At 39.6% G+C, this 27,872-nt stretch overlaps 1 protein-coding gene across 1 annotated transcript in view; it reads right to left on the reverse strand.

Annotated features, from left to right (window-relative positions):
• Positions 1-15,009, reverse strand: part of SLC9A2 (solute carrier family 9, subfamily A (NHE2, cation proton antiporter 2), member 2) — a 90,382-nt gene extending 75,373 nt beyond the window's left edge. Inside the window, exon 1 of the mRNA XM_012641912.1 lies at positions 14,556-15,009. Within this exon, the coding sequence (XP_012497366.1) occupies positions 14,556-14,844 (289 nt within the window). The 5' untranslated portion in view covers positions 14,845-15,009. The remainder of the gene's footprint in view (positions 1-14,555) is intronic.
• Between the last annotated feature and the right edge of the window lie 12,863 nt (positions 15,010-27,872).

The following is a 27,872-nucleotide window of genomic DNA, read 5'->3' on the forward strand; positions in this document are numbered from 1 at the left end:
AAAAAAAATAGAAAGAAATTAATTGGACAACTAAAAATATATAGAAAAAATTAGCCGGGCATGGTGGCGCATGCCTGTAGTCCCAGCTACTCGGGAGGCCGAGGCAAGAGGATCGCTTGAGCCCAGGAGTTTGAGGTTGCTGTGAGCTAGGCTGACACCACGGCAACAGAGCCCAGGCAACAGAGTCAGACTCTGTCTCAAAAAAAAAAATAATAATGATGACACTGGGCAGTTTTCAACGTATTTCCGCATACATTATATCTGGGTGTGAAATGTGTGTCTCCTCAAGCCGAGAAAAGTAATCCACAGACGCCAAGGAATTTCTAATACAGCCACGTGGGAAACAAGATCCTTCCTGTTAAATACTGAGAGGTGCCCTTGGACATGCAGAGTATTCTTATTTAGAAAGGTCCCAGGCTCGTGTTTCCTGCGAGGTTCAGCACAGAGTCCTTGCAGAACTTGTTCTCAATCTGTTAGGACTGCAGGTTTAGGTTTTATAGCTTTGAAGCAGATTTCAGCAGCTTTTCTATGATTGCAAACATCTTTAACCTGAGTTTCATCTCCTGTGGCTCTACGTCCCCCACTTTTTCTTTTTCTTTCCTCCTCTCCACCCATTTTAGAAACACCATCTCATTAAGAGGTTTGACCAAGAAAGATTAGATTTAAGGAGATCCTTCTGAGGGTAAAACTTTCCAGTGTGTAGTCATTATTTAAGGGGAATTACAGAGTCCAAGGAGTCCTTAAAAATCTCTGAATAGACCCTTTGCACAGTTAAACTGAGGGAAGGAGCACTGCGGTTGGCCAGCGGTGATAAGGACTCTGTTATACTGTAACCTAGATTCTGACCTTTCCATGTCCGCCAACGGTTGAAAGCAATTTTTACTCTATTGCCCCGGGCTAGACATTAAATCCTAGGATCTGTTATCCTTTCAACCCGTGTGTTAGTAAATGATTTATGGCAATTTTGGCTTTGTTGTTTGCACACTGCTATCATTAAGTTCTACAAGGTTTTCCAGGGACTCTACCCTGCCCACTCAACCACCTTGGGTGGGAGCTTTATTTTTTGTTGGGTTTTCATTCCTTCAAGAGCCTGCCTTCTAAACAAATTTACCACTTGCTTAAAATAAATATATCAAAGTATAGTAAAGGAACCCACAATTGCCAGTAATTGCTACCTAATTTCATTTTTCAATTAAGTGGTTGCTAACACTCATCTGCAGCTACCAGTTAGTTATTTACATGGCAGGGGAAGTATCTGCACACTGGCTCAGGCTAAACTAAGAAACTACCCTATTCGGTAAGTTACCCTATTTTCTAAACTTTCTAGAATTCTATCCTTTGCCTCCTCCCTGACTTCTATTACCAACTCAGTGGTCTTTGCACATCCGTGTGCCCTTCTGTTTGGTTATGGTTGCAAAGACCAAAGGGGTTTTGATGAGTATTGGGATATAAGCTTCCTAGGGATTCATGGATATTCTTATGGTTCCACTATAACCATAATTATTATGTTTCATTAAAATAACAGGCAAACCTACTAACACATTTAGTGGAAAAATGGAGAATTGGAATCTTGCCAATTATAGACATTTGTTCCGAGACTTAGAAACAGTAACAATTCCTTTCATGTCAGTGGCCTCAAAACACAAAATTGAAACATCAAGACCAAATAAAAAGATTTTTTTAAAAAAATCACTGCAGAGGGAGTCAAGTCATTAAGTACATAAATTAGCTATCTTATCAAGCAAATCCCTTTAGCAGAACCATTAGCACTCATGAGTGGCGCTCAGAATATGAGCGCATGAATGAATGTCAGCAGTAACAAAACAAAATACAGACTCTTGTGAGGTTCAAAGTAGATTATAGTTGTAAAACAGCTGAAAGTATAAAACAGTGTTATGGGGAATGTGGATATTGTCAGTTTGAACTATATACATTGTAAGCGGACAAAAACAAAAAACAGAGGCCCTTGACCCTGGAGCCTCTCTCAAGGAGGGACGAACAGAGAGTGAACACCCAACTCTTAAATAAATAATCACACGTCAGATAGTGATTAAAGCTCAGGAGTAAGTAAGCCCGGGCAACAGGATGCAGAGCGACCTGGGCGAGAGCTATTCACACAGGTGCGTATGTCTTCCAATTTCCCTTAAAAACATGAGCTCCTAATGCTGGAGTCAGCATCTCCCATACACTTCCAGAAACTTCAGAGAATGCACAAAAAACTGATGCCATTCTCCTAAGTAAGCAGACCAGGCGTTGTAACTAACAACGTATCCTTCCCAACCCTGAAGACCAGGAGTTTCAATCAGACAGAAAAGAAGGGGCTGTAATTTCTCAGCATCCTTTCTCCTCACCATTCTAGTGTTTTGTTAGAGAAAATGTCCAGTCAGCCGGTTTGTGATTCTGCCTTAGAATACTGGTGATGAAGAGCGCTGGTTGACAGTTTTAAAATAGCAATAATTACTTTAGGCAGCACTTTGCTTTAAAATTCTTTCCAATCTAGATTCCTAAAGAAACCTTGTTTGTACAGAAGGCACAAGAGGACTTGGAAAGCATCTGCTGAAAAATGCATATCCGCCACATTGTGTGTCACAAGTCTGACGCCCCTGATGACACAGAGACCCAGGGGCTCTGGGCTGTCCAGGAAGTGTCAGGAGGAGGGTTGAGAGCACCTGCTGCTACAGGGAAGGTGTCACCTGACAGTGAGCCCTGAATGCCAAGTCACTTTTCTGCCTTCTACCTACTATGCCTGGCTGCTCACCTTTCAGTTTCCAAGACAGGAATCTGGGATAAAACAAAGGGTGTGCATTGCCTTTCTTTTCCATTGCAAACTAACTCAGCAAAAGCAGGAAAAAATGATTTTTTAAACTTATGCAACATTGGAAGCTGAAATATCTATGATTTAGAAAGAAACCTATTCATAACACCAAAAGCAAGAGACCAGAACATCTAGACAATCTATTAATAACAACTTGCTATGGAACAAATGAACAAAAGAGACATTCATGGTATAATACTGTTATACTTTGGGGAAGGAAGCAAGAAATCTGTTCCCATCCAAGGCTATCCAAATTTCCAAAGTTTATAAGATGGCAAGTTTTTTAAGTGAGTTAACTCTATCCTTACCACAACCTAATGAAGAAGCGACTATGATTTTTCCCATTTTACAGATGAAATAACAGGTTAGAGAAGTTAATTAACCCACCCAAAATCCACAACTACTGAGTGGTAGGGTTGGGATTTTGGACACCAGAGCTTAAGTTACCCCTCAAAGTACGTTCAAACTATTGCAGCATATGCATTATAAGGAAAGTCACCAAATTATCATCCAAACTAGCATATCTGAGAGTAAAAGAGCACAATAATTATATATGTGCTAGGATAACAAATGTATGCCATGGATCTTATGGATGAACCAGGAGGTGTGGTTATTTTAATTACCACATGATTGAAGGGTGGTGAAACAAAAAGTTTCTCTAAATATGATTTAGTTATTCATCTGCTCAGTAATTATATTCATTTGCTCAGTAATTATTTATTAAGTACCTACTATGTGCCAGTGCCAAGCACTATTTCAGACTGTAAGTCAAATAGACTAAGTCCCCTCCCTCACGAAGCTTACATCCTAATGAATGTGATCTATGTGTGCATATGTTTCTGTATGTGCATATTTGTGCATGCAATATGTGTGTAGGTGTGTGTAAAATGAAGCATATTGAACATCCTTTCTCCTGTAAATCTGTTAGGGTTGAACTTTGACCTGTTAAAATTCTACATAGTAGCTCAAGCTATATGGGTTGAACCTTTCTTTAACCTACAAATCCTTAACATGTTTAATATATATTTCAAAAGCCTTAAAATTCTACATTCCCTAAGTCATGGATGGTGGAAAAGGCTAGACCAAGATTCTGAAGGTCTGGACTCATGTTCTAGCTCCGGTAGTACTAACAAGCTCCACCACCTTGCCTTTTTATTAGTTCTTTCTGTCCTATGCCATTTACAGAGTTGTTGTGAGGTCATACTAATCCTAATGTTGAACTTGCTTTCCCGTATTGTTCCAGTTGGTCCTCACAACGATCTGGCAAAGGAGGCAGAGTGGTATCGCTACAATTGTCTGATTTTACCATGACAAGCCGAGATGCTCCTAATGAGGTAGGAAAGGTCAAACATAAGACACGAACGCAGGCCTCAGGCTCCAGGTGTAATAGTGGGTAAGGTTAAGCACGTGGAGTTGCTCTGGGACGGTAGGTGGAAGTCTAGTGCCTTAACATTCTTTTTCATGAGAGGCAGGGGGCAGCGCAAGACATATCAGTGTGATGGAGAACTAGCTGTTCTACCTCTACCACTTGATAGCTACGATGCTTTGGACAAGTTATCTAAGCTCCTAAACCTGTTTCCTCATCTATTTTTTAAAACTGTGGATAATAATGGTGTCTACCTCCCAGAGCTACTAGGAGGATTAAATAAGGTAATGAATGTAAAGCACTTGGCCCAAGTACCTGGCAGGGAGTAATGTTCTATCCTTGTTGGCCATTATTATTTTATTAAAGGAATTGTGATAGAGCGACCCCCCAGTCTCACTCCCTCCCCCAGTGCCACAAGGAAACACGACACTGGTTGCATTACACTGCTCACATTTCCCAGCTGGTTAGATTCCTAGGAAACAGGCCTGGGAATTGGAAGTAGCAAAATTACCAGTGGCAGAGTCACAAAAAACATGGCAATAGAGTTGTTTCACTACCCTGTGACTTTCTGAGGAACTTTCTATGGATAACAGGACCTCTAAACTTCTTTAGAGTGCTTCCCATGCAGAGCGGGCATATGTAATCTGATTCATTTTCAAATGAAATTTCTAAATGTGAGTTTGATTTTCCTTTTCTATCTTTCCCATGTAAGCCTTTGTAAGCCAACACAAAGTAATAACATGAAGCTCATCTGTAAAATATGCTTCCGTTGCAGCCGCACAGAGAGCTTTTAGAGGAACTTCCTGCCCCACCCACTGGAATTATTAGAGAGGAAGTGGAATATAAGTCACCTTCAAACAAGGATGAACTTCACCAATCAAGATTAGAAAGCCTGTGTACAGTGATGAACGTACAGGACTACTGCAGGAAGTACGTCAATTATGATACATTACATTTAAAGATGTAATTGCAAGGCAGTAACCTGTAATTGCACATGTACCATTTAGAGTGACAACACGCCAATGTCTACACATGACTTTCATATAATAAACACATGCTTCTCTTGGCTTAAGTTTCTTGGCTATAAAAGCTTTTTTATAAATGATTTCCTACCCCACAGAGAATCTCATATTATCTTTATGGAACTATTAAACGGATAAGAGCAGATACATAACCCCACTTCTATTAATTAAATGGGAGAACCAAGTAGGTGAAGATGGGGTAGGGTCATAAGAATAAGAACATTACAACAGGTTTTCTTCCTACTTCTAATCTGGAGGTATCTTTTCTAAAACTTAGGTCCAACCCTTCCTCATCTGCTGAGCTATTCCTCTTCTATCTAAGTATGAAATGGTAGAAGATAAAACAAAGGCAATTCAGTCACATCCCCACATCCCTCAGATAGAAAAACTAGGAAAGTACACATTATGTTCAATTTACACTGAAGAGAAGCCATTACGATACTGTATGAGCAGAACATAGCCATGAACTTCGCACTAGCATTTCTTTAAAAAGTGCCTTGTGATATGTCACCAAAATATCCAACAATATGGACACAGTGCCTCCTCTCAGTACAAACAAAATATTATTAATATTAATAATATCTAGCCAAGTTCAAAATGAAAAGGTGTGGGAGGCCAGAAATAAGAAGAGAAATCAAAGTAAGAGATGTCAGTAGGATTTCAAGCCACGGTGAACCAGGAGAATTCCTGACATAGGTGCATGTCCTGTGTGCTAGGACCTGGCATTTTAACACCTACATGAGGATAAGAAATCTGACTTCAGTCCACTAAAGGAAGGACTCTTACATAAATTCTTGAGTTTTTGAGAGCAACTTTGTCCTAAATAAATAAAGAGAAAGAGACAGAGAGAGAGAGAGAAAAAGAGAGAGAGAGAGAGATGATTGTAGCCAAGGAAAAGCGGAAGGAAATATATCATCTCTTGGGCTGGGGAAATTCACCTGTGAAGTATAAAATTCCAGGTCTATATCACATACAGGTAAAAGATCTATATCTACAGGACTTGAACACATAGGAAAACCAAGTTAAGAAATGAATAATAAAAACAAATCATTGAAACCCTGGGTCCCAGTGAGAAGCACACTCAAAGCCATTTTTGTAAGAACATTTTACAACTTAAAGAAAAAAGATTTTTACCAAATAAATGCCCCCTTCTAATGCTAAGCTCACAATAAACACTATAATCTACACTGGGAAATAAATATCTAAGAGGGAAAGTCAGAAGTGATAAATATAAGAATTAGCACCCCAAGACCTAGAAATAACAGAACAATCTGAAAGAGGCTTAAAAATGAATATATAATAGTTTGAATGAATAAAGGAATGAAAGGAAGAAAATAAAAACTATAATTATATAGTATAATCATATGAACAAAACACAGATAGACTTGGAAAAGGAGCCAAAAAGCTTAAAGGAAAATGTAATTAAAATTAAAAATCCAATGAGTGGGTTAACCACAGATTAGAAACCAATAAGCTGGAAAAATTATCGGAAGAAATAGCCAAGAAATAGCCAAAAAGAAAAAGAGATGAAAAACATGAAACAGAAGTTAAGAAACATGGAAGCATAACAAGTTCCAAGCAAGAACAATAAAATAAATCCATAACTAGACACATTGAGAAAATAACAGAATATCAGAAATAACCAAACAAAAAAAATCTTAAATGAAACCAGAGACAAAAATCAGATTAATTCCAACAGGCACTGTGAATAACAACATAATTCTCCTTAGTAACAAAAGAGGACAGAAAGTAATGAAATAATACATTCCAAGTGATAAGTGATAACTCCAAACCCTACACACAGTTATATTCTCATTTAATAGTATAATCAAAATAAATACATTTTCAGAAAAGACTAAGGCCTTCCCTGAAGTATCCACTAAAATATATACTTCAGTAAAAAGAACACAATCTGGAAGGAAAAAGGAAATAGAAGTAATAATGAAGAAAAATTGGAAAATGTGTTTGCAAATCTATGTAACCACTGTTTATAAAAAGTAAAAACTAATTTGAGGAAGTTAAACACAAACCACGTTTAAATTACAAGACAAAAAATTATAATTTTGGAGTAAGCAGTTAAAATTTTTAAAGTTCACGTATTACTCAGGAAGAAGATAATAGCAATTATAAAAAGAGTAAATGGTTTTATATTCCAAGAACTTATTTAATACTTTATATATATTAACTAATTTACTTCTCCAAACAGCCTATGACATTTGGCACTTTTATCGCCCCCACTTTACCACTAGAGCAATCGAGCCCAGAGAGTTTAAGTTACACACCCAAAATCACATAGCTACAAAATATGCAGGAAAATGTGTCTGAGATGTAAGTCAAGGCAGTATGGCTGGCTCCTGTTAAATTAGACAATCATACTAAAATTGAAGAGCAACCTCAAAAAGAATAGAAATAGAATAGATAATAATGTATAAAAAATAAATAAGAAAATAAATTGACCAAGACAAAATATATCAAGAAAGGAAAAATAAAGACACTAAGTAAAAGCATGATAAACAGCAAACAAAATAAGTCCAAATATATCATTATTCATAAGTGTATAGTTACATTTCTCTTTTTAAACTACAGCAATTTGAAATTTTAAATTAAAGATACAAAATCCAAATATATGTAGTTTAATGAGACATATCTAAATGAAAAGGATACAACTCATTTGATAATGAAAGAATAAGAAGAAATATATCTGGAAAATGCAGATATGGAAAACAGATGTGAAAAAATATACATGTGCAAAATCTAGTTTTCTTTTGAATGGCAATGGTAATATAAGAAAAAAATATGCTTTGAGTCATAAAAACATATTGGAAATAACAAAGGTAATAACTCAATAATTAAAGAAAGAACTCACTCAGAAGACATAACAATATTGAACCAGTAAGTGCCTAATAACATAACATAACTAGATAAAGCAAAAATTGATAAAATGACAAACAGTAATTGCCATTACAATCTTAGAAGTGATTTTAATGTAACCCAGAAACCGATAAAGTAGCCAAAAACAATGGATGAAACTATTGAAGATTTTAACATCATGAAGAAAAACTTGATCTGGTCTGTGTATCTGTATATGTGCACATGTACATGTATGAAATCCTGCACCTAGTAGAGAATACACATTCTTTTTCAAGCATATATGGAAAATGTAATTTAAAAAATGGCCATATTTTAAGCCACAAAGCACATCCCAATCAATGCTAAAAATCAATATCATGCCTATATGACCAAATGCAATATAATATGAGCAAAATAAAAAATAACCACAAATCCCCATATGTTTATTAACTAAAAAGTAAAATGTTAAATAATTATTTCATTAGAATAAAATAACAGAAGGGAATTTAAAAATACTGAGAGTGAAAATTCTACATATCAAAACTACGTAATACAACTAAATAGGACAGAAAAGTATATTTCTAGCCTTAAATGCATATACTGCCATTCTTCCATAATATACCCATTTGGATCATGAGAATTCATCTTTAAAAAGAGTTTCATTTAATAATCCTATTTTAGTTCATGAGGCATTTCTTCAACTTCATGAAGACCAAATTGATTTTATGGACTTTAATTTGGTGGCTGAGCACCCTGAGATGAGATCCACCAAGAGTCATCATTCCAGCTTTATCATTGGTGTGTCTTATTAAGCTCTCAGAACATCCACGGTTTGCTACTTTATAGCAGTAATAATATCATTCAATTTATTCAGAAAGTGTTACTTCATTTGCATCATCTCCCTGAAATCTTTTTTTCTCTCTCATTCTCTGTATTATTATTATTTGCAATAAAGATGAATTTACATAAACTTTGAGTATTGTGAATATGTTTAGTTTGTGACATAGTCTTAAGTATACAGTGTATCATAGTTTTGAATTTAATGAGAGTAAATAAATACTCATATTTTAAAGAAATCGATGATGGGAAAATGGCTTATTAGGAATTTTAATAACTAGGTAAGCTATTGAAATAATTTTGTCCATTTTAATAGGACTGATGTCATTTTAGCATAAGTGCATGTCAACTTGGGAGCTCAAGGGTTCATCAAAATACTTAACTGAAACTATCTAAAATTATATTATGTTTTCAACAATTAGTGTTTTTCACGGATTGATTACCCATGTAAGGTGGGAATTGACATATAAGAAAAAAAGTAAATTCAACAATTAACAAGCTAAACTTTCAATTCAAGGATTAAATAAACCAAAAAAATAGAAATAAATCATAAATGGGAGAGTAAAAGCCAACCAAAAATTAATTATTTGAAAAAGTATAAAATAAACTGAGAATTTTGACCAAAGCAAAGAAACACAAAAATAACAATATTACGAATAAAAATGAAAACATAAATGCAGATAATGTGGAGATTTTTTAAATCAAAAAAATTATTTACTTCCAGTAAATTTAAAAACTCAACGAAATAATGATTTTCTAAAAAAATATAAATTACCAAAATTGACCCAAGAATATATAGATAAGCCAAATAGAACTACAGATATTAAAGCAATTGATTCATTGGTCAAAATCTACCTATATGCAAAAAATCATCAAATTTACTTAGTTTTACAGGTTAGTTTTTTACAATCATATAAGGAACAAACAATTTTATACAATATGTTCTTTGTATACTTCTTAGGGCTTCAAGATACATGAAAGAATTCTGTATGAAGTAAAGCATCCCATTAATGACAAATAGTGTTTTCACTGTTAGAGTTAATACAGAGTACCATCTTCATTTTGTGAAAAAGTATCTATTATTTTGAAAGGTACAAAAACACTTTGGTGGTAGAGGATAGTCAAAAAATTTTAGAAGACATCTAAGTTGGTCTTTAGAAAAAACATGATTATTCATCTTTCAGACAGAAAGCAAAAAAATGTATGAGTAGCCCAATGGGAGTAGATGAAGACTTTGAGAGAGAAAGGAATAGAACTCTTCTTTTAGCTTTATTAGGAACCAATGCATGCCACCAGGGAGTCCTGACTTAAGATGCATGTTCAAAGTGAGATGTGGTTCAAATAATGGGTGAGGATCATGAGCTCCATCCACTGACCAACCAAGTGGTGAATATGCTTCAGGAAAACCAAAGAGGACAAAAAGAAACAGACAAAGCACAGGATAAGTTTTTTCAAAGACCAAAATCTCTGCAATTCAGGCAGATATCAAACTCTTTGGGTTTCGTATTTCAAATTCAGGATGGCCTGGAGCCCAGAGGAATATCTTCATGAGCCAAACTGCTGTCTTTCCCTTAAAGTAATAAGAATACAAGTTATTTAATTTCAAGACAGCAGGATGAAGGGAAGTGGAGAATTCTGCATCCTAACCCAAAGTTTAGGGGCCGAGGAAATGGAAAGAGCACATTGACTCGTGACACTTGGAAGGAGAGGCAAACAGGCCAGCCCCACAAGACCACAAGATATAGGAAGGGGTATTTGAGGAATCCTAGGACAAGGAAAGGAGCTCTGCTACTTTAGGCAGCAGGGGACCCAGCACTCTGTCCTTGAACCTTGAGAAGAGACAGAGTGCATGCCCAAGTTCACCCAGGTCAGCACACATCCCACTGACCCATTTCATGGGCAAGGAAATCAGAGGAGACGATCTGAAAACACACCAGGATATTCTTCTCTTCTTAATTCTTTGACTACTCATTATTCCACGCTAATGAATTCCATCCCTGGGTTCAGGATTTACCAAGCAAAGTGTGTATGTATAACTGTAAAAAAAAATCAATGGTTACTCAAAATATAAATATTCAAAGTGAAAGAATAATAAGAGTTCACGTGTGTGAGGACCTAAGTAAAAACAAATGAGGAAATGTTTCTTGCCAAAATTTTTAAAGCTTTTCTAAGATGTATTAAATTTGCTGGGTTTTTTGTTTTTTTAAAACCTACTTCATATACACATAGACATCATCATCATCATCCCCATTAAGCATTATCAGCATGGTTTTAGTACATTTTTTAATAACTACAGAATCACTTTTTTTTGGACAAAATAATTAAAGCGTTGATTTTCCCTGATAATCAGGTAGAACAATGAAAAGTTAAGCTGAATCATTCAACACTTTGCCTAAATGTGTTTTCTTACTTCTGAATGTAATATTTCTAAGATCATAGTGTGCTGCAACTTAGAAAAACCATTCTAAATTCACCATCAGGCATTATTTAAATTTCCTACAAATATTATCAGGAGCCTCCACTTTAGGCAACATGTTATCTTTGTTAATCACTAGCAATGTTTCTCCATGTTCTCCTGAGCAGGTAAGTTCAGGTAAACCAGATATATGACATAAAAGTGCCCAAGCAGAAACCATGGCATTTTGCAGGAGTTAACATTTGTGGTCCCTCATAGCCTCACTCCCCCTATACAACTCAAATCATCCTCCTTGCCAAGTATGAGCAACTTAAGTCATATAAGCCACCCCAAAATAACAGCTTTTTCAGTGCAAACGCTGAAATAGGAAAAAAAAAAAAAAAGCTGAAATAGAATTCGAATGACTATGACTGTTCAATGGGCTGTAAAAGTGTCCCATAGTACCAGGACAGTCTTGCCCTAAGCCAGACAGAACATTCATGGCCCCAGAGGTGGGAGAAGGGGATGGAGATTTCTGGAGATTTCTGGGCTCCTCTAGGAAAACAGTGGAAGCAGCAGGCTGAGCTATATGCAGGAAGAACCTAGAGAAAAGACATGGGTCTTGGACTCACTCCACTTTCTGCCCTGAGAACTGTACCGTTCTCTCCACTCATGGCAGTCTCCACTTGGCTCTTCACACCCCTTTCTGGATGGGAGACATGAACATCTGTGTTGTCTTCCTTTCACCACCCAGACGCAGAAAGGAAAGATAAAATACTAGCCAGAGAAGGAGTTGAGAATTGGTGGGAGGCAGACGATCAGGAAGGTAACAAATGCAATATGTGATGATTTCTACAGTAAAATACATCACAGGGAGAGTAGAGACTGTGGTAAGCAGAGCAGAAGTGGGCCAGGGAATATAAACACATCTGGGCCAAGAAACTGCTAACAGGCAGATAAATACACCTGTGAACTCTTACACAAGCAAGCATGAGCACTTTTTAACAAAATATCTCACAATGACCCAATAAGATGAATGGAACACAACAGAAAGAGAGCAAGTGCAAAAAGGCAACCCACAGGATAAGAACACTTGAAAAGGGCTAAGCTAAGACAGAAGTACAAAACCACAGGAGGCAGCCCAGGCCAGTGGAAAAGGCACTGCAGTGCCAGACCCAGCACAATTACTGCTGCTACTCTGACTACACCGCCACTACCGCTGCTACTAACGATGGCAGTACTGATGGAGTACTTGCTACTTGCGCAACACTGTTCTAAAGATGTTAGATGTATTCATTCTCATTTAGTCCTCACAACAGAACAAGCCTCCAGGACAGACACAAAGATGAGACAGACAGACCTGGCTGGAATTCTGGCTCACCACCCAGCAAGTTAACCTCCCCATGTCTCCGTTTCCTCCTATATGAAACAAGTTAGTCATACCTATCCGGCATGGTGGTTGTGAAAATTAGAGATAATAAACTTAAGTGCCTACTAGCAGCTGTTATTAGTATAATTAATCTGATTAAAATAATCAGGAGTGAGGAACAGAGGAAAGAGTTGGAGTAGAAACGGCAACGAAGAACCAGCAATGGAAACGGCACAAAAGCAGCCCTCAAGTGGTGGAGGCTGAGATGGAGGGAGAGTGAATAGAGCACTGCTTTGGCTGCCCAACTCTGTGCGCCCTGGGGGTGAACTCTCTGAGCCTCAGTTTCCACCTCTACCAAGTGGGAGTATTAACACTGGCACTCCCTACAGAGTAGGGTTGTTGTGAAGGCCCTACGAAGAGCTGGCATCTGAATTAATTAGTAGAGGCAACAATTTATATAAGTATACATATCTCCTTGATAGATGGGGAAGCCCATTCCCCTTACACCACTTCTCAGGTGGAATTAAGACACTCAACTAGCAGAACAATGTCAAAGCCAGGAAATGACCGACTGCAGTCATTAAAGAGCGTGTGGCTCCTTTAGTCACCACTAATAGAATCTAATTGATTTAATCTGACATTGAAAGTTAGCTTCAGGCTTACCTACTACAACTTCTACCCTCTTAGAAACCATCCCTTCTACCTGCTTTGCACTCCTCTCCCTGTGTATGCCTTTGCTCATTCCTCTCTGCAATGTCGCTTCCTGTCCTCTCCAACTGACATCCTGGTCATCCTTGAAAACCCAGTTTAAATGCTTCCTCTGCATCTTGAGGAAGTGATCTCTGGCTCCCTACACTGCCGTATTATCTTTTCTGAACTTGTCACCCTACTCAGCACCTTCCTGTGCTATAATCACTAGTGTGTATGCCTCCCCGCCACTAATCAAGGCTCCTTGAGGATGACAGACAATGTTTCTTTTCATCCTTTATACAAACCTGCCTCTACCTCATGGGGTGAAGTCATAAATCGTATGTAATGCATGCAGACTTCTGATCTAACAACTTTTTCGAATCATTACAATACATATATAACTGCCCGCAGTTATATATGTCAAGATTTAAGTCTTTAAAATATAAAGTAAAAATAATAATACAAAGGACCATAATAATAACACAAAAGTTTGTGTGCAGGGGATAATAAAGAGGAGAAAATAAATTCTGAGGTTTCTGCTTTCCAAAGGGGAGTTAAAGGTGGTGTGGCAAGTGGGTTAATTATTTTTAAATATGCATTTGGACTCCCTGGCCTCAGTCACCTCTAAAGCAAGTTTCCTGAAGAAGCTTCTTGACAGTCTCAGCCCCAAAGAGGGAAGAGACTGGGCGCTCTTGCGGCAGCTGCAGGCACTCAGGTGTCCCTGGCCCCCTTCCATGCACCTCATTAGCCAGGCGCACGGCAGGATCTATGTTACTGCCACAGCGCCTCTCTCCCTCTCTCCTCAGGCATCCAGCGCTTTAGCCATATTAGCTTCAGGGCTTGCCTGCTCCTCTCTCCCTGCAGATGGGACTGATACTCTTCAGCCCACTTCCTCAGTAAAGAGGTCTCACTCAACTTTGGCAAAGGGCTGTCAAACTTGGCATTCCATGCAGAAGTAAGCAGCAAATCGTCCAGTCTGTATGGGCTAATACTTTGAGGCCATTTCAAGGCCAGTATCCACTTACAAACCGAAGCACGAACCTGCTATTCCTGGGGTCCTTTTCGACCAGAAGCTGCTCTATCTGTTGTTCCTGCCCTGGTCCAGGGAGAGGTGGCCACGACCTGAAGGTCAACTCGCCAACCCAGTCACCCTCCGGGCGTCCCCGTCTCGATTCGCCCTCTCCCACACCCTGGGGGTCCAGCTCGCTCACCAATCTTGGCCAGGGAGGCTAGCAAGATCCACAGGGTGATCTCGAAGGGGATCTGAACGTGGGGGTAATCCAGGGTAAACACGGGCAGCCGGCTCTCCTCGAACGGCGTCGTTCCAGGAGCCACCACGCTCGCGGGGCTGGGCGGGCTGGAGCTGGTGCCCATGGCCTTCGGAGCGTCCAGCAAGGTCTCCGCCAGGGTGCCCGCCGGCCCTGCCACCTGCAGGAGGAGCAGCAGCAGAAGCAGAAGCGGCGGCGCCCACAGGCTCCGCCCGGTGCCCGCCGCTTCCATGGGGTCGGCTCCGGGTGCCGCGGACTAGCCGGGCGCTCGGCCCTCTCCGCGCTCAACGCATCACACCGGGCAGCGCCGCCCGCTCGGCCCCGCGCAGAGCTGGACAGCGAGAACCGCCCGCGGCCGCCGCCCCCGCCGCGGGGCCGAGTCTCTGCGGCCAGCGGGCTCAGTCCCCGCTGCGGGCTGGCGCACTGTCCAGCGGGGCGCGCAAGGCGACTAGAGGCCACCGCGCGGACACTCGGCAGCCCTCAGCCGCCCTCCGCCGCCGGCCGCCGGCCCATGTCGCGTCCGCGGCTCTCGGGCCGCAGCTGCAGGCCCTGCCCCGGGCGGCCCGCGGGCGGGGGCGGGGGCGGGGCGGGCGCGGAGCCCAGGCCGCCCGGCGGGAGGGCGCGAGGACCCGGCAGGCACACCGCGCACCTGCCCGAGCCCGCGGGCGACGCGGGGCCCCAGAGGCCGCGGGGGTGAGCCCTGTGCTTCCTTCTCGCCGGCACTGCGCCCCAAAACCCACCGCCCTCGGAGACGGCGAGCTGTGGGGTGGAATCGCCGCGCCAGGCGCACGGTGGCCAGAGCTGTCTCCGCCCCGGAGACGGCGTCGGGCGTCCATCCAGTGAAGGGACAGGAGCGACCCACGCTTCGCGCCCTTTCCCCCCCGCAGTCCCCTGCGAGGGGACACCCTGGTGTGCTGGGCGCGTGGGGAGGCGCCACAGGCTGGGAGTCGCGAGGAGAAGCCCGGCCGGTGGAGTAGGGGTGCTGTCACCCCAGCCCGCGCGCTGCTCAGGCCCAGACACGCAACGGGGCTGTCTGGGTGTACAGAAAGTTTAGAAAAGCCTCATTTTATTCCCCTTCCAAGAGTTATCAAATCTCGGACAAGGTACGCTGTGCGCACTGAAACTCCCTGTGCGGAACTCGGCGTTCCCACGCCCCCGCGGAATCCTTTTCTCTTCCACATTGTACTTTTCGCTCATTGTAACACTGCCGATTCCACTTTTCTTCTCCCTCCCCTAACTCACGAAAAAGAAAAACATCTTTCTCTGTTTTTAGGCTGAGAGGTGTCCAGGTCCGAAAGCATGAGAAATATAATTATTTCATGGAAAACCAGTGATTTGCCTCGCTCAGATTGACTTGCTCCCGTAATTACAGGACGGGCTGCTGCGGTTAGGAGAGGGACGGAGAGGAAGCGCGATTCTCCTTCTGGATCTCAAAGAGCTTTCTCTTCCAGCGCCAGCCTTTCCCGTCCTGGTTGGGAGCGCAGCCTTGTCACTGGTTGCTGTCTCGCGGCCCCAGCATCTTTATCGCCAGAAACCCAAATGAGCACAAAAGCAGACTAGTTGCCACTCAATTAACTGAAACAATTTTCCCTTTGGTATTTATGAAATAAAATCCTTCTCTTAGTGTTTCACGTGTCAAAACATGTGGCTCCTACTATTAAACAAACACCAGGCAGTTTTCGAGGCAGATTTTTTTTTTTTTTCAATATTCCAAGATAGAAAATCAGTGAAATGTCAGCAGAGGGTACAAGAAAAAAAATCCTCCACCTGAACAGAAGCAAATAAGAAATAGTCCTCTTTGGGCCTTGAAAGTAACTCAAGGACAAGTACAGGCTAAAATTGGAGAAAGATTCTAAGATGACATAGAGCACTACTTCAGTTAATGTTTTATAAAGCATGAGTTTTTCAAAAGTGCAACAGAATTTAATCTAAAGGTATTATCACCTTAAAAACAATCACTAAGCCATCCAAAACTCAGCCTCCCCTTCTTTCTTCACTGGAAATGTTTATTAAAAGTGTGTGTCTAAGATACCCATGTGAGAAAGGAGAAACAAATAAAAGCTTCTTATTTGTTTATTTTTAATTGACTATCTCTACATGGGAAGCTCTTTGCAATGCACTTTACTTCTATTTTTTGTTAATCATAAAAACCCAAGGAGAGAGACAGACATTCTTGTACCCATTTTTAAGTGAAAAAATACAGTACAGAAATGTTCAAAAATAAACAGAGTTACTCAAGTTTACAAATCAAATAAAGGTCTGGAAGAAATTCACACCCAGGCCTGCCCACGCTAAGGCTAGTTTCAACCCATGACTAGCCCATCTCATGACTAGTTGCCCATAAACAGCAGGTTACTTTCTCAAATGCTTTAAAATAAACAGTGGAAAATGTTTTAGGGATTGTTCGAAGAAGTCATAGCTGAATAAAGTTTTACTTGCAGTAAGCAAATCAGGCCAGTTCTACAAGCTTAGTGAAATAACAGTAGGGCAAGGGCACATTCAAAAACTAATTTCTATGAGTTTGAGTCACACAACACTTTTTGGAATGTTTGTGCATCATAAAGAAGAAGAAGAATGACAAATCGATCTTTCTGGGACCTTTCTGCCAGTAGTAACTGTAGAGACTACAGACTCTACGTGCCATTTTGAAAGACTGAAATTCTACAGTGACTTACCTGATTTGACCTTTGCCTTTCTCTCTCACTACCCCACTCCTTGCCTTCCCAAATCCCGGGCCCATGCTCTGTGAATTCTGACCAACGTTCCAGGCTCCGTCTCCACTCAGGGCCTTGCACATTCTTGTCCCCTGTGCAGGGAGCTTTTTTTGTTACTATCCTTCACTTTGCTAACTCTTCTTGGGGTCTCAGCTCAAAAGTGAGTGACTCAGGGAAGTCTTACTTCGTACTTGCCTTTCTGGACTAATTCATGCCTTTTGATCTCACCCATATCTTTCCTTCTCAGCATTTAACCATTTTACTTTTCTCCCACTAAAAAGCTCCATAATATGAGGACACTCTGTTGGTCTCTTTGACTCATTCTTTCATCCTTAGCTCCTAGCACAGTGCCTGGAACACAGTGAGCACCCACTAAATCTGCATTGGATGAATAAATGTGTGATTTGACCAGAAATCAACAGCTCTCATGCCCTAGGGATCTGGGCTGCAGCCCTTTCTCACAGGTAGGTCAGTTGCATGATAGACCTGAGTGATCCTTAGTTTCACATGAAATGTTTTCCTCCAGGGATCTCTGGTTTGTATTTTGGGGTCTCTAAAGTCTATCTTTTCCACTTTCATCCAAATCATGTGAGAATCTAATCCATTACAGGATTTCTAAATATTTTGAGAAATAATAATTACCCGATTTGAGATTGACCTTCACGCAGCATAGAAGTAAGTGTTTACTAGGAACTTATGAATACTGTCAGGGAAACTTGTAAATCTTTTTTCTGCCCTTTGATCCAAATTGATCTATTAGAATATTAATGTATTTAGTGGAATCCCTTAATAGGAACAACTCTCCTGAATCACACGGCCATCAAGCAGGACAGTATCTCAGGCATCACGAAGAATCGCAAAGGATCCTGGAACACTTTCTGGGTACAACGGAAAGAAGCTAGGAGAACAAAGCTGAGTCAGCTTAAGAGGACGTGCATCTTAAAAAATAACAAAGTGTGTTGTGCAGAGCAGATTAGGGCTATCGCCTAATGCCGGACTGGTCTTAAATCCCCCCTCCTTCACTGGATACCTCTGGGAGACCCGAGACTTAACTTTGTGTCTCTTGCCATGCAGAACTAGAAGCTTAGTGAAGAATTGTTGAATGTTGAAACCTGAGAATTTCTGTACAAAGAAGCAGGCAGAGGTGTCCACATGTCAGCAAACATATTCTTTGCAACAATTCCAGAAGGTTTAATGTGTTATCCCTCTTCTTTAGATGTAGCTAAAGAAGGCTGAAAGAGGAAGTGGAGTGCTCATTAGTGGCAGTGGCCCCCCTGCACCACAGCGGGGCGCCAGCACTCTCTCCAGGAGGCTGGCACCTCCCGAGCATCTAGTACCCAGGCACCCTGTGTGCCTGGTCAGCAGACAGGGGCCACGGAATAGCTCCGTCCTTAGATACTAGTATAATACCCACACTAGTAGCTAATAATAGTCGGGTTCTAATGCATCACACTATTTCTACACATTTTTATAATACATTTTAAATCCCCCCTTCTTTTATATCTACGTTGTATAACCACTAACCCTTAATTGTGTAATGATATTTCAATTCAAAATCTTTACTTATAAAATGTCGGCACTTGTAATATTGTTGACTTGATGATTTTATTATTATATTTGAAAGTTCTTAAAATCTAAACTAGTTTCTTTATTTTTAAAGAGTCTTAGTCCTCAGCAAAAATCTAGGGCCCTCTTCTTAGAGAGCTGTCCTATCAAGGATCATGCAGTGGTGTAAACATTTTATTGACATGCATGGAATTAAATGCTTTCCTCTCTTTCTTTTTAGCCAAAGGTATTTGTTTAATCTCAGCAGACAAATGTGTTGCTTTATGAAAAGATAATTTCTGAAAATTCAAGCTTATAAATAAGAGGGATATTTTTAATAATGAATTATCCTAGAATATTTAAGCTAAGATTCAGTTTTTAAATATTCAACCACTAAGTTCTTCATAGCTTCAGTTTTTCTCCATAAAATAAGGGACTTGGAATGAGAAAATTTGTTTCCTTATAAAAGGTTTTAAAAGTCTAGGGTGTGGGCCAGGCAAGGTGGCTAATGCCTGTAATCCCAGCATTCTGGGAGCATGCCTGTAATCCTAGTACTCTGAGAGGCCAAGGCAGGAGGATCGCTGGAGGTCAGGAGTTCAAGACCAGCCTGAACAAGACTGAGACCCATCTTTACTAAAAATAGAAAAAATTAGCTGGGCATGTGGTGGGAACTTGTCATCTCAGCTACTTGGGAGGCTGAGGCAGGAGGATCACTCGAGCCCAGGAATTTGAGGTTGCTGTGAGCTAGGCTGAAGCCAGTGTACTCTAGCCCGGGCAACAGAGCAAGACTCTGTCTCCAAAAAAAAAAAAAAAAAAAAATCTAGGGTGTGAATCCAACACGTCTGTGTAAAAGGGACACACACCTATACCATGTCTCATCCTGATCTAGGTACTGTGACGTCACATGTGATGGGAGAGATTCCCTGTTCTTTAAACTCTGCCATGTATCACCTGAATTTGACATGCAATGCAATCAGAAAGCAAAAGGACAACCATGGGAACATCTGCATAGGATCCCATTATTACACGGAAGGCACACTCATTCATCAAGTCAACACATATTTATAGAACCTCTACAGTTGCTAAGCACCTGCAATTAAAAGTTTCCTGGTACCTTCGGGGACCCAATAAATGATAATACTTCAAGGGCTCATGGCAAAGTTACTATTAGAAACAGGAGTGGGAAACAAGAAGTACCTTTGCAAATGTATATTTGGCTTACTGTTCTAGAATTTAATCAACTGCTACCATTTGAAAATAGACAGAAATCTGACCAAAGCCAATCCTGGAAATAGAAGAAGCAGAGTCAAAAATATCTGTCTTCACTCGAGCACCTTTATCTACTTTCCATTACTTTTCTGCCTTAACATTATTCATTAAATCTTTTTGAGTTTCCATTTATCTGGCTGAAGGTCACTCTAAAAAGCATGTTTGTGCAGATCTTATTTAATAAGAGTTCGTGCTGAGAAAATCTCATCAGGTCCTTCCAATAGGAACAGGCCCAGACTGTTTCTGTGGTTTCCTAATAGTTCCCAATGGATGGGGAAAAACTAGTGAATATATCTCTTATTCTCCATGCTTCCTACAGTCTCTGATCTCCTACTGTTCTTCTCACCAGGCTTAAAAATTAAAACTCAAAAACATCTAAAAGAGACATTATTTTAAAACTTAGTGTGTACTACATTATGCCTTGCATATCTTATACCTGTTTTTCATCCATCCATCCATCCATCTATCCAGCCAGCCATTTATTTATTCATACAAGCCATAATTAAGTATTTATTTAGCTTTTTGAGAAACTACCGTGTGCTAAGCATTCATTCCTGTAGGAGGTACAAGATGAATCATGTGACTTTTGCCCTGAAGAACCATAGAGCATGACAGAAAAGACAGAAAAATAGCAATAGCTAACATTTACTGAGCACACACGGTGAGACAGGCTCTTTTCCAAACACCGTATCTGCCATGTCATTAGATATTCATAATTCTTTAAAATTATAGATATTAGTAGTATACCCATTTCACAAATGGAGAAGCTAAAGACAGAAAATTATGTAACTTACTCAAGGTCACACAGCTAGTCATGATCTGAATTTAGGTAATTTGACCCCAGAAGTTACACTGTTAAACACTATGCTATAGTACAGTGATGACGATGATGACAATGATGGTGATAATGTTGCTGATGATTATGATGCTGATGATTATGATGGTGATGATGATGATTGTGGTGGTGGTGATGAAGATGGTGGTGATAATTATGTTGACAAGAATTTAGAGCTTCCAGTATGTTTTTGTTTGTTTACTTACCAGTAACCAACAATACTATGTGATGAATATTATTTCTCTAGTTTAGGAAATAAAAAATGTGAGACTCAGAAAAGTTAAAGTTGATTGAAAGCTATTCAGCCTCTAAGTGACAGAGCTGATACTAAAATAGAAGTCTCTTTCCAGTCTTCCAGGCTGTGCATACATAGCTATGACAGCAGCTAGAATGTGATAGAAGCAACAAAAGAGATAAATATCAAAAGTTGTGGGAATTAGTGAGGAAACAGGGGCATCAACACATAGGGCTCTGGAGGCCCTGGCAAGGAAGGACATTGGCATTTATACTGAGATGGGATATCTTTGGAAGTTTTGAGCAGAATCAAGTGAGATTATCTGACTTTTATTTTAATAGGATTCCTCCAGTTCTTGCACTGAGAATGGACTTTAAGGACACAAGGGCAAAAGCAGAGATGCAAGTTAAAAAGCTTTTGTATTATTCCAGGCAAGAGATGCTGCTAGTTTGACTCAATGTTGTGGCAATAGGGGTTATAAGAAGTGGTTGGATTCTGGAGATATTTGAATTCTGGATATATTTTGAAGGTAGAGCTGACATTACTACCTGAAGGATCAGATTTGAAGGGTGGGAGAAGGGAGGAATCTTTCAGGCTAACTGTAGGCTCTTTTGCTCTGAGCAACTGGAAGAATGGAGTTGCTTTTTAACAGAGAGAGGGAAGGTTGAAGAGGAGCTGGTTTGGGGAGATGTTTCTCAGAAACTTCGGAAATAGTAAGATTAAGGTGCTTGTCAGACCTTCAAGTGGAAATGGCAAAGACGGTTGAATATTCAGGTTTAAAGTTCAGGGGAGAAGCTCAGAATGGATATACAAATCACTGAGTCATCAGTCAATAGATTAGTGGATTAAATACGGAAATACTGGCACTATTACAGAGAAACACAGTCCCTAAATGACAGAGCTGAAACTGAAACCCCAAACGATACTGACTTAAATGAATACAGATTTCTCATTTCTTTAAAGTCAAATCCACAGTAAAGACTAGGAATAGGTTTGCAGGAGGAGTTCTCCTTCATCTGGTCATTCGGGAATCTAGGCTAATAGAGACTTCTCAATTGGCATCTTTACCCTGCTAGTATGGAGGAAATTATGGGGAGTATGGGTCACTTCTGCTTATATACCATTGGCTATAGACTAGTGGTTACAATTAGATGTGAGAAGAACTTGAAAATAGTCTTTGGCTGAGCAGTTTTTTCACAATAATAACTCTTCACTAGGGAAAGGGAGTACTGGTCTTTGGCAGTTACATGGCCACCTCTTCCATAGGGAGGTCATCTAGGAAGGATCACCTATGAAGAGAGTCTAGAAGGAGAAGAGAAGAGGTCCAAGGACTGAGCCACAGGCTATACCAACATTTGGAGGTCGGGAGCTGATAAAGAATGGGTAGAGACTGAGAAGGAACATTGGGAATATAAGAAGCTCAGATGAGTGTTATGTCCTAAAAACCAAATGAAGAGAGTATTTCATAGACAAGAGAGTGAATAACAGTACTAAATGCCACTGATGGGGCAAGTAAGGTGAGGACAAAGGCATGGCCTTTGATTTAAAAACATGGAAGTTTGGGAGCCTTACAGAGAACAATTTTTGTGGAGCAGTAGATGTAAAATATTGACAAGAGTGGGTTCAAGAGAGATATAGAGGAGAAAAGCTGGGGGTAGTGAATGTCAACTTCTATGCCTAGGGATTTTATTGTATGTGAAAGGAAACAAATAGGCCAGTGGCTAGAAGGAAACACAAAGTTAAAAAAAGAAAAATTTGTGAAAAAGGAGAAACAGTAGTATATTTGCATAGTGACAGGAATGAACCAATGAAAAGAGAAAAAAAAAGTGGATGACTTTGAGGAGAAAAAGGGACATTGCTGAAGCACTATTCTATTAGAAGAGAGGGTTTGTATCTAGTGCACTGACAGAGGGATTGGGCTTGGCTAAGAGCAAGTTTATCCCCAGCAACTTGAAAAGAACAGCACAGATACAGGTCAGTAAGCAGATGTCATGAGACGAGCTTGATAAATTTCTGGTCCCATTGCTTCAGTGACGGCGAGGTTGAGGAAGTAGACATTGGAGTTTTGAGGAGAAAGATGAAAGTATGAAATATTTATCAAGGAAAATGAAAGAGGAAACAAGTTAGGGAAATAAATCCTGAATTCCAAACAAAATTAAAGGCCCACTTCAGGTTAATAACTATGGGACCAGTCAACCCAATTGTGTGTTTTCTGCCTCTATATTCACTTGCACAGTTATAAAGATGGAGTGGACAGAGATTGTACTTGACCTACATTGTGGTTTCACCAGGCATATAGAAAGGGGCAAGATGATTGAATGCTTGTGCAAAGGAGTGGTATAATGGGGGACCATGGGATTTAAGCCAGGTAAGGAAGAAAGAGAGGACGTTGGGGACGGGGAGGAGGATCCTCTGGTAGGATCGATGGATTTCCCATGCCATTGGAGGCAAAGATTAATGGAGTGTTAGGAGTAAACTGGAAAAAGAAAGATTAGAGAGTGGAATGTTTAAAAATTGAATTTATTTATTTGTTTATTTTAATGTATACTTTATGAGAAAAGGGCTGTAAAACATTAATATAGTTTGTGAAATATATTCATCCATTGATTTATTTATTCAACAAATGATTAGTCAACTGATTTTTTTTTTGCACTTTGTGATAGATATTCATAATTAAACAACATGAGTATTTTAACTAGTGAAGCTCATTTTCTCATAGACTGCCATAAAACTTACATGGTAGCTCAAGCCTGAAGAAAGTTCTGAATCTAGAAGCAAATCAACAGCCTGTAAGATACTGACCTTGTAAGTTCAAATCTATCAACTGAAGATGTAGATCACAAGTGGTTTTTGCAAAGGGTCACAGCCTGGGATTTCTTCAGAATTCTTCACGTGAGCAAAATATACTATTTGTATTAAAAAGGAACATTCTCGATCTAAGCATGTATATTTAAAGAACTATATACATTTAGAGCAAGGTTTTAATATCATAACTTGCTGAGTTCAGTATTTCCAAAAAATGTCCAATGCTTACTATAAGCTAGAATTCACCCAGGGGGTTTTAAAAAAAAATCACCCTGATCTTGCTCTAAAACCTGTATATAGACACTGCTTAGAGATAGTCTTATCAGTTCTGGAATTCAGAGAAATGCTATAAGGAGAAAAATCTTTGCAGATGGCTATATGTAGCTCTTCATTAGTAGTTTACAAGATAATCCATGAGTCTCCTCCCTGTGTTCATTTGTGATACCTACTGGTAACTGTCCCCATTCATTTATTTTTATTTATTTATTTTTTAGAACAAACTAATTTTTCTTTTTTCTTTTTTTTATTTCAGAACATTATGGGGGTACACTTTGGTCACATAAATTGCCTTTGCACCGCCCAAGTCAAAGCTACAAGCATGTCCATTCACACCATAACCATCAGGTGTGAATATACCCATCCCTTCCTCACCTCTCTCACCCGATGAATGCTACTTCCATATGCGCACGCAAGTATTGATCAATTAGTACCGATTTAATGGTGAGTAAAGGTGGTGTTTGTTTTTCCATTCTTGTGATACTTCACTTAGAAGAATGGGCTCCAGATACACCAAGGAAAATACAAGAAGTATTAGTTCCCCATTTTTATGGCTAAGTAGTAATCCATGGTATATATTTACCACATTTTATTTATCCACTCATGGATTGATGGACACTTGGGTTGTTTCCACATCTTTGCAATTGTGAATTGTGCTGCTATAAACATTCTAGTGCAGATGTCTGTTTTATAGAATGTCTTTTTTTCCTTTGGGTAGATACCCAGTAGTGGGATTGATGGATCAAATGGTAGGTCTACTTTTAGTTCTTTGAGGTATCTCCATATTACTTTCCATAGGGGTTGTACTAGTTTGCAGTTCCACCAGCAGTGTATGAGTGTTCCTATATCTTCACATTCACACCAACATTTATTGTTTTGGGATTTTTTGTTAAAACCATTCTCACTGGAATTAAGTGGTATCTCATTGTGGTTTTGATTTGCATTTTCGTGATGATTAGAGATGTTGAGCATTTTTTCATATGTATGTTGGCCATTAGTCTATCTTCTTTTGAAAAGTTTCTGTTCATGTCCTTTGCCCACTTTTTAATGCAGTTGTTTGATTTTTTTCTTTCTGATTTGCCTGAGTTATTTGTCCCCACTTGTTTATATGTGTACCTCCCCTCTACAACTCAAGCTCCTATAGAGAAGATGCCACAACTGAGACATGGGGCTTGGTAGAACAATAGCACATAGTAAATGCTCAGCCAATGTTTAAGCAAGTCAAAAACTTCAATGAATGGCATTGATTTGGTTTCTGGTCATTTCTTACTTAATTCTCAGAGTGTTCTCTTCCATTCTGTTTGTCTCCTTTTATCTTTCTTACATGTTTTCTCTTCCTTGAAAAGTATCCTGATGAAGAAAAGGAAATTAAGCCATATGATATGTGTGTTTCAGTTTGGAACTGGCTTTTTCCACTCAGCAGTGTAGGAAGCTTCCTCACAAATTGTACCTCTGTCCCACTCACAGCTTCCTCCTTAGATGAAGGTAACTGTGTGGCATGCCAAGGACTGTTAATCCACGTGGTCTCCTTCTGAAGCTGGGGAACTCTTCTTCAAACAATTGATGTTTTTTCCAGAATATTTCTTTTCTTTTTTCATAAAGTAGGCAGAATAATAGAAGTTTTCCACATCATATAGATTGAGTTCTCAAGAGCAACACTCCTTGGTGTGTCTTGGAGTTTGCCAACATTCCAAATCTTTTGTTAGGCAAATGGACAAAGCTGTCTCCAGTAAGTCTGAATGGTGCAGAGTCAGGCAGAGTCATCATAGTCCTGTTTGGGGCTCAGCAGAGCTACACCCCAAGGGGGAACATCCCTAGGAAGGGTGACGTGAAAACTTAGGTATGAGATACCAATTGACTAAATTAAAAGGAAATGAAAGGGTCATTTTATGTGAAATCTCAATGAAGATACTCTTCATTGAGACAGCAAATACACACACCCATTTGGGTGAATACCAATGCCTTTACTCTTCCCTATATGCCACCCTTTCCAACAGAGTTATTGCAAAGCCTCCTTCACAAAACAAGACATTTTCCATTCAAAACGTAACCTCTCCTATCTTTCTAAAATGAAACTTTAATTGCAGTCAACTCTGAGTCAGCTACCTAAGTTCCAGGACTGTGCGTTGCTGGTTTTGGTGATCAGGACTGTGCCTCTAGGATTTAATGAGGCAGAGCCTCATTAAATGTTTCCTGATGAGTGAAATCCTTGTATTTTAAATCATAAATATATTAAAATTAGATTTCAAATGTACTCTGACAATGGGAGATACAAAATGGACGAACTTGATACATATGAAATCAGGATCACAGGAAACCAACCCCCTCGCCTGAATTCCAAGTGTTCTCTTTTGAAAAAAAAATTGAAGTTAATGTAGAATGCATTACTTCTAACTCAGTAAATATACTATTTACATTTTTAATTTTTAGGTTTTTAGGAAACAGTACCTATTTCCTATTTATACCATAGTCCCAGGGAGAGAACATTTTGTTATTCTGGCCTTAGAGTTTGAGATAATTCAAATACATTGTTTGCAAAGATACCTGCCTTGGCCTCCACATGAATTGTGTTTCAAATATCAGGAAAGTTTTACTCTCTAAGACTAATTTTAAATGCACATTTTGTGATATGAATTTAATATATTCAATGCTCTTCTGGAATACAGATTTAATTTTATGAATAGTATTATAATGTTTTTGAAGAGAAAACGATAACTTAGGCCTACAAACAGGTATAGTTACCATCTTAAAAATAATGATGATAATAATATTCTCCTATTGTATTGTAAAAGTATGCATTCAATAAAATGGATAGACAAACTATAAACATCCAAAGACAGATTCATTAATGAAGGCAGTATGACATAATCAAAATAAATGACTCAAACATGCAAAGTCACTGGCTCTGGAAATGAAATTTCACATTACAGTGAGGCTCATGGAGAATTGTATTGAAGAATGAAATTGTCCTTCTGTAAATATTCCCTTTTCTGGAACAATTGACCAAATATTAGACTTAATTGTTTATCAGTGCTTATTATATTTATCATTCTTTGATGATTCAATATAAATTTTACACTTACATTTATCATGTTTTGTCTTGAATTATTCTCTGACTTTACATAGTTGAATTTTTCTCTCATGGAATTAGTTGAGGAAAAAGTGAATATCCAAGTGAATGAATGATAAGCAAAACCTAGTAGTTATGAATGTGCATAGTACATGTATCCCCATAATAAATTACAATGTGGAGGCCGGGCGCGGTGGCTCACGCTTGTAATCCTAGCCCTCTGGGAGGCTGAGGCGGGCAGATTGTTTGAACTCAGGAGTTTGAAACCAGCCTGAGCAAGAGCGAGACCCCGTCTCTACTAAGAATAGAAAGAAATTAATCGGACAACTAAAAATATATATATAAAGAAAAAATTAGCCGGGCATGGCGGCGCATGCCTGTAGTCCCAGCTACTCGGGAGGCTGAGGCAGAAGGATCGCTTGAGCCCAGGAGTTTGAGGTTGCTGTGAGCTAGGCTGAAGCCGCGGCACTCTGGCCCGGGCAATAGAGTGAGAATCTGTCTCAAAAAAAAA

Source organism: Propithecus coquereli, unplaced genomic scaffold (genome assembly GCF_000956105.1).
Source record: "Propithecus coquereli isolate 6110/MARCELLA unplaced genomic scaffold, Pcoq_1.0 Scaffold171, whole genome shotgun sequence".
Classification (NCBI taxonomy): domain Eukaryota; kingdom Metazoa; phylum Chordata; class Mammalia; order Primates; family Indriidae; genus Propithecus; species Propithecus coquereli.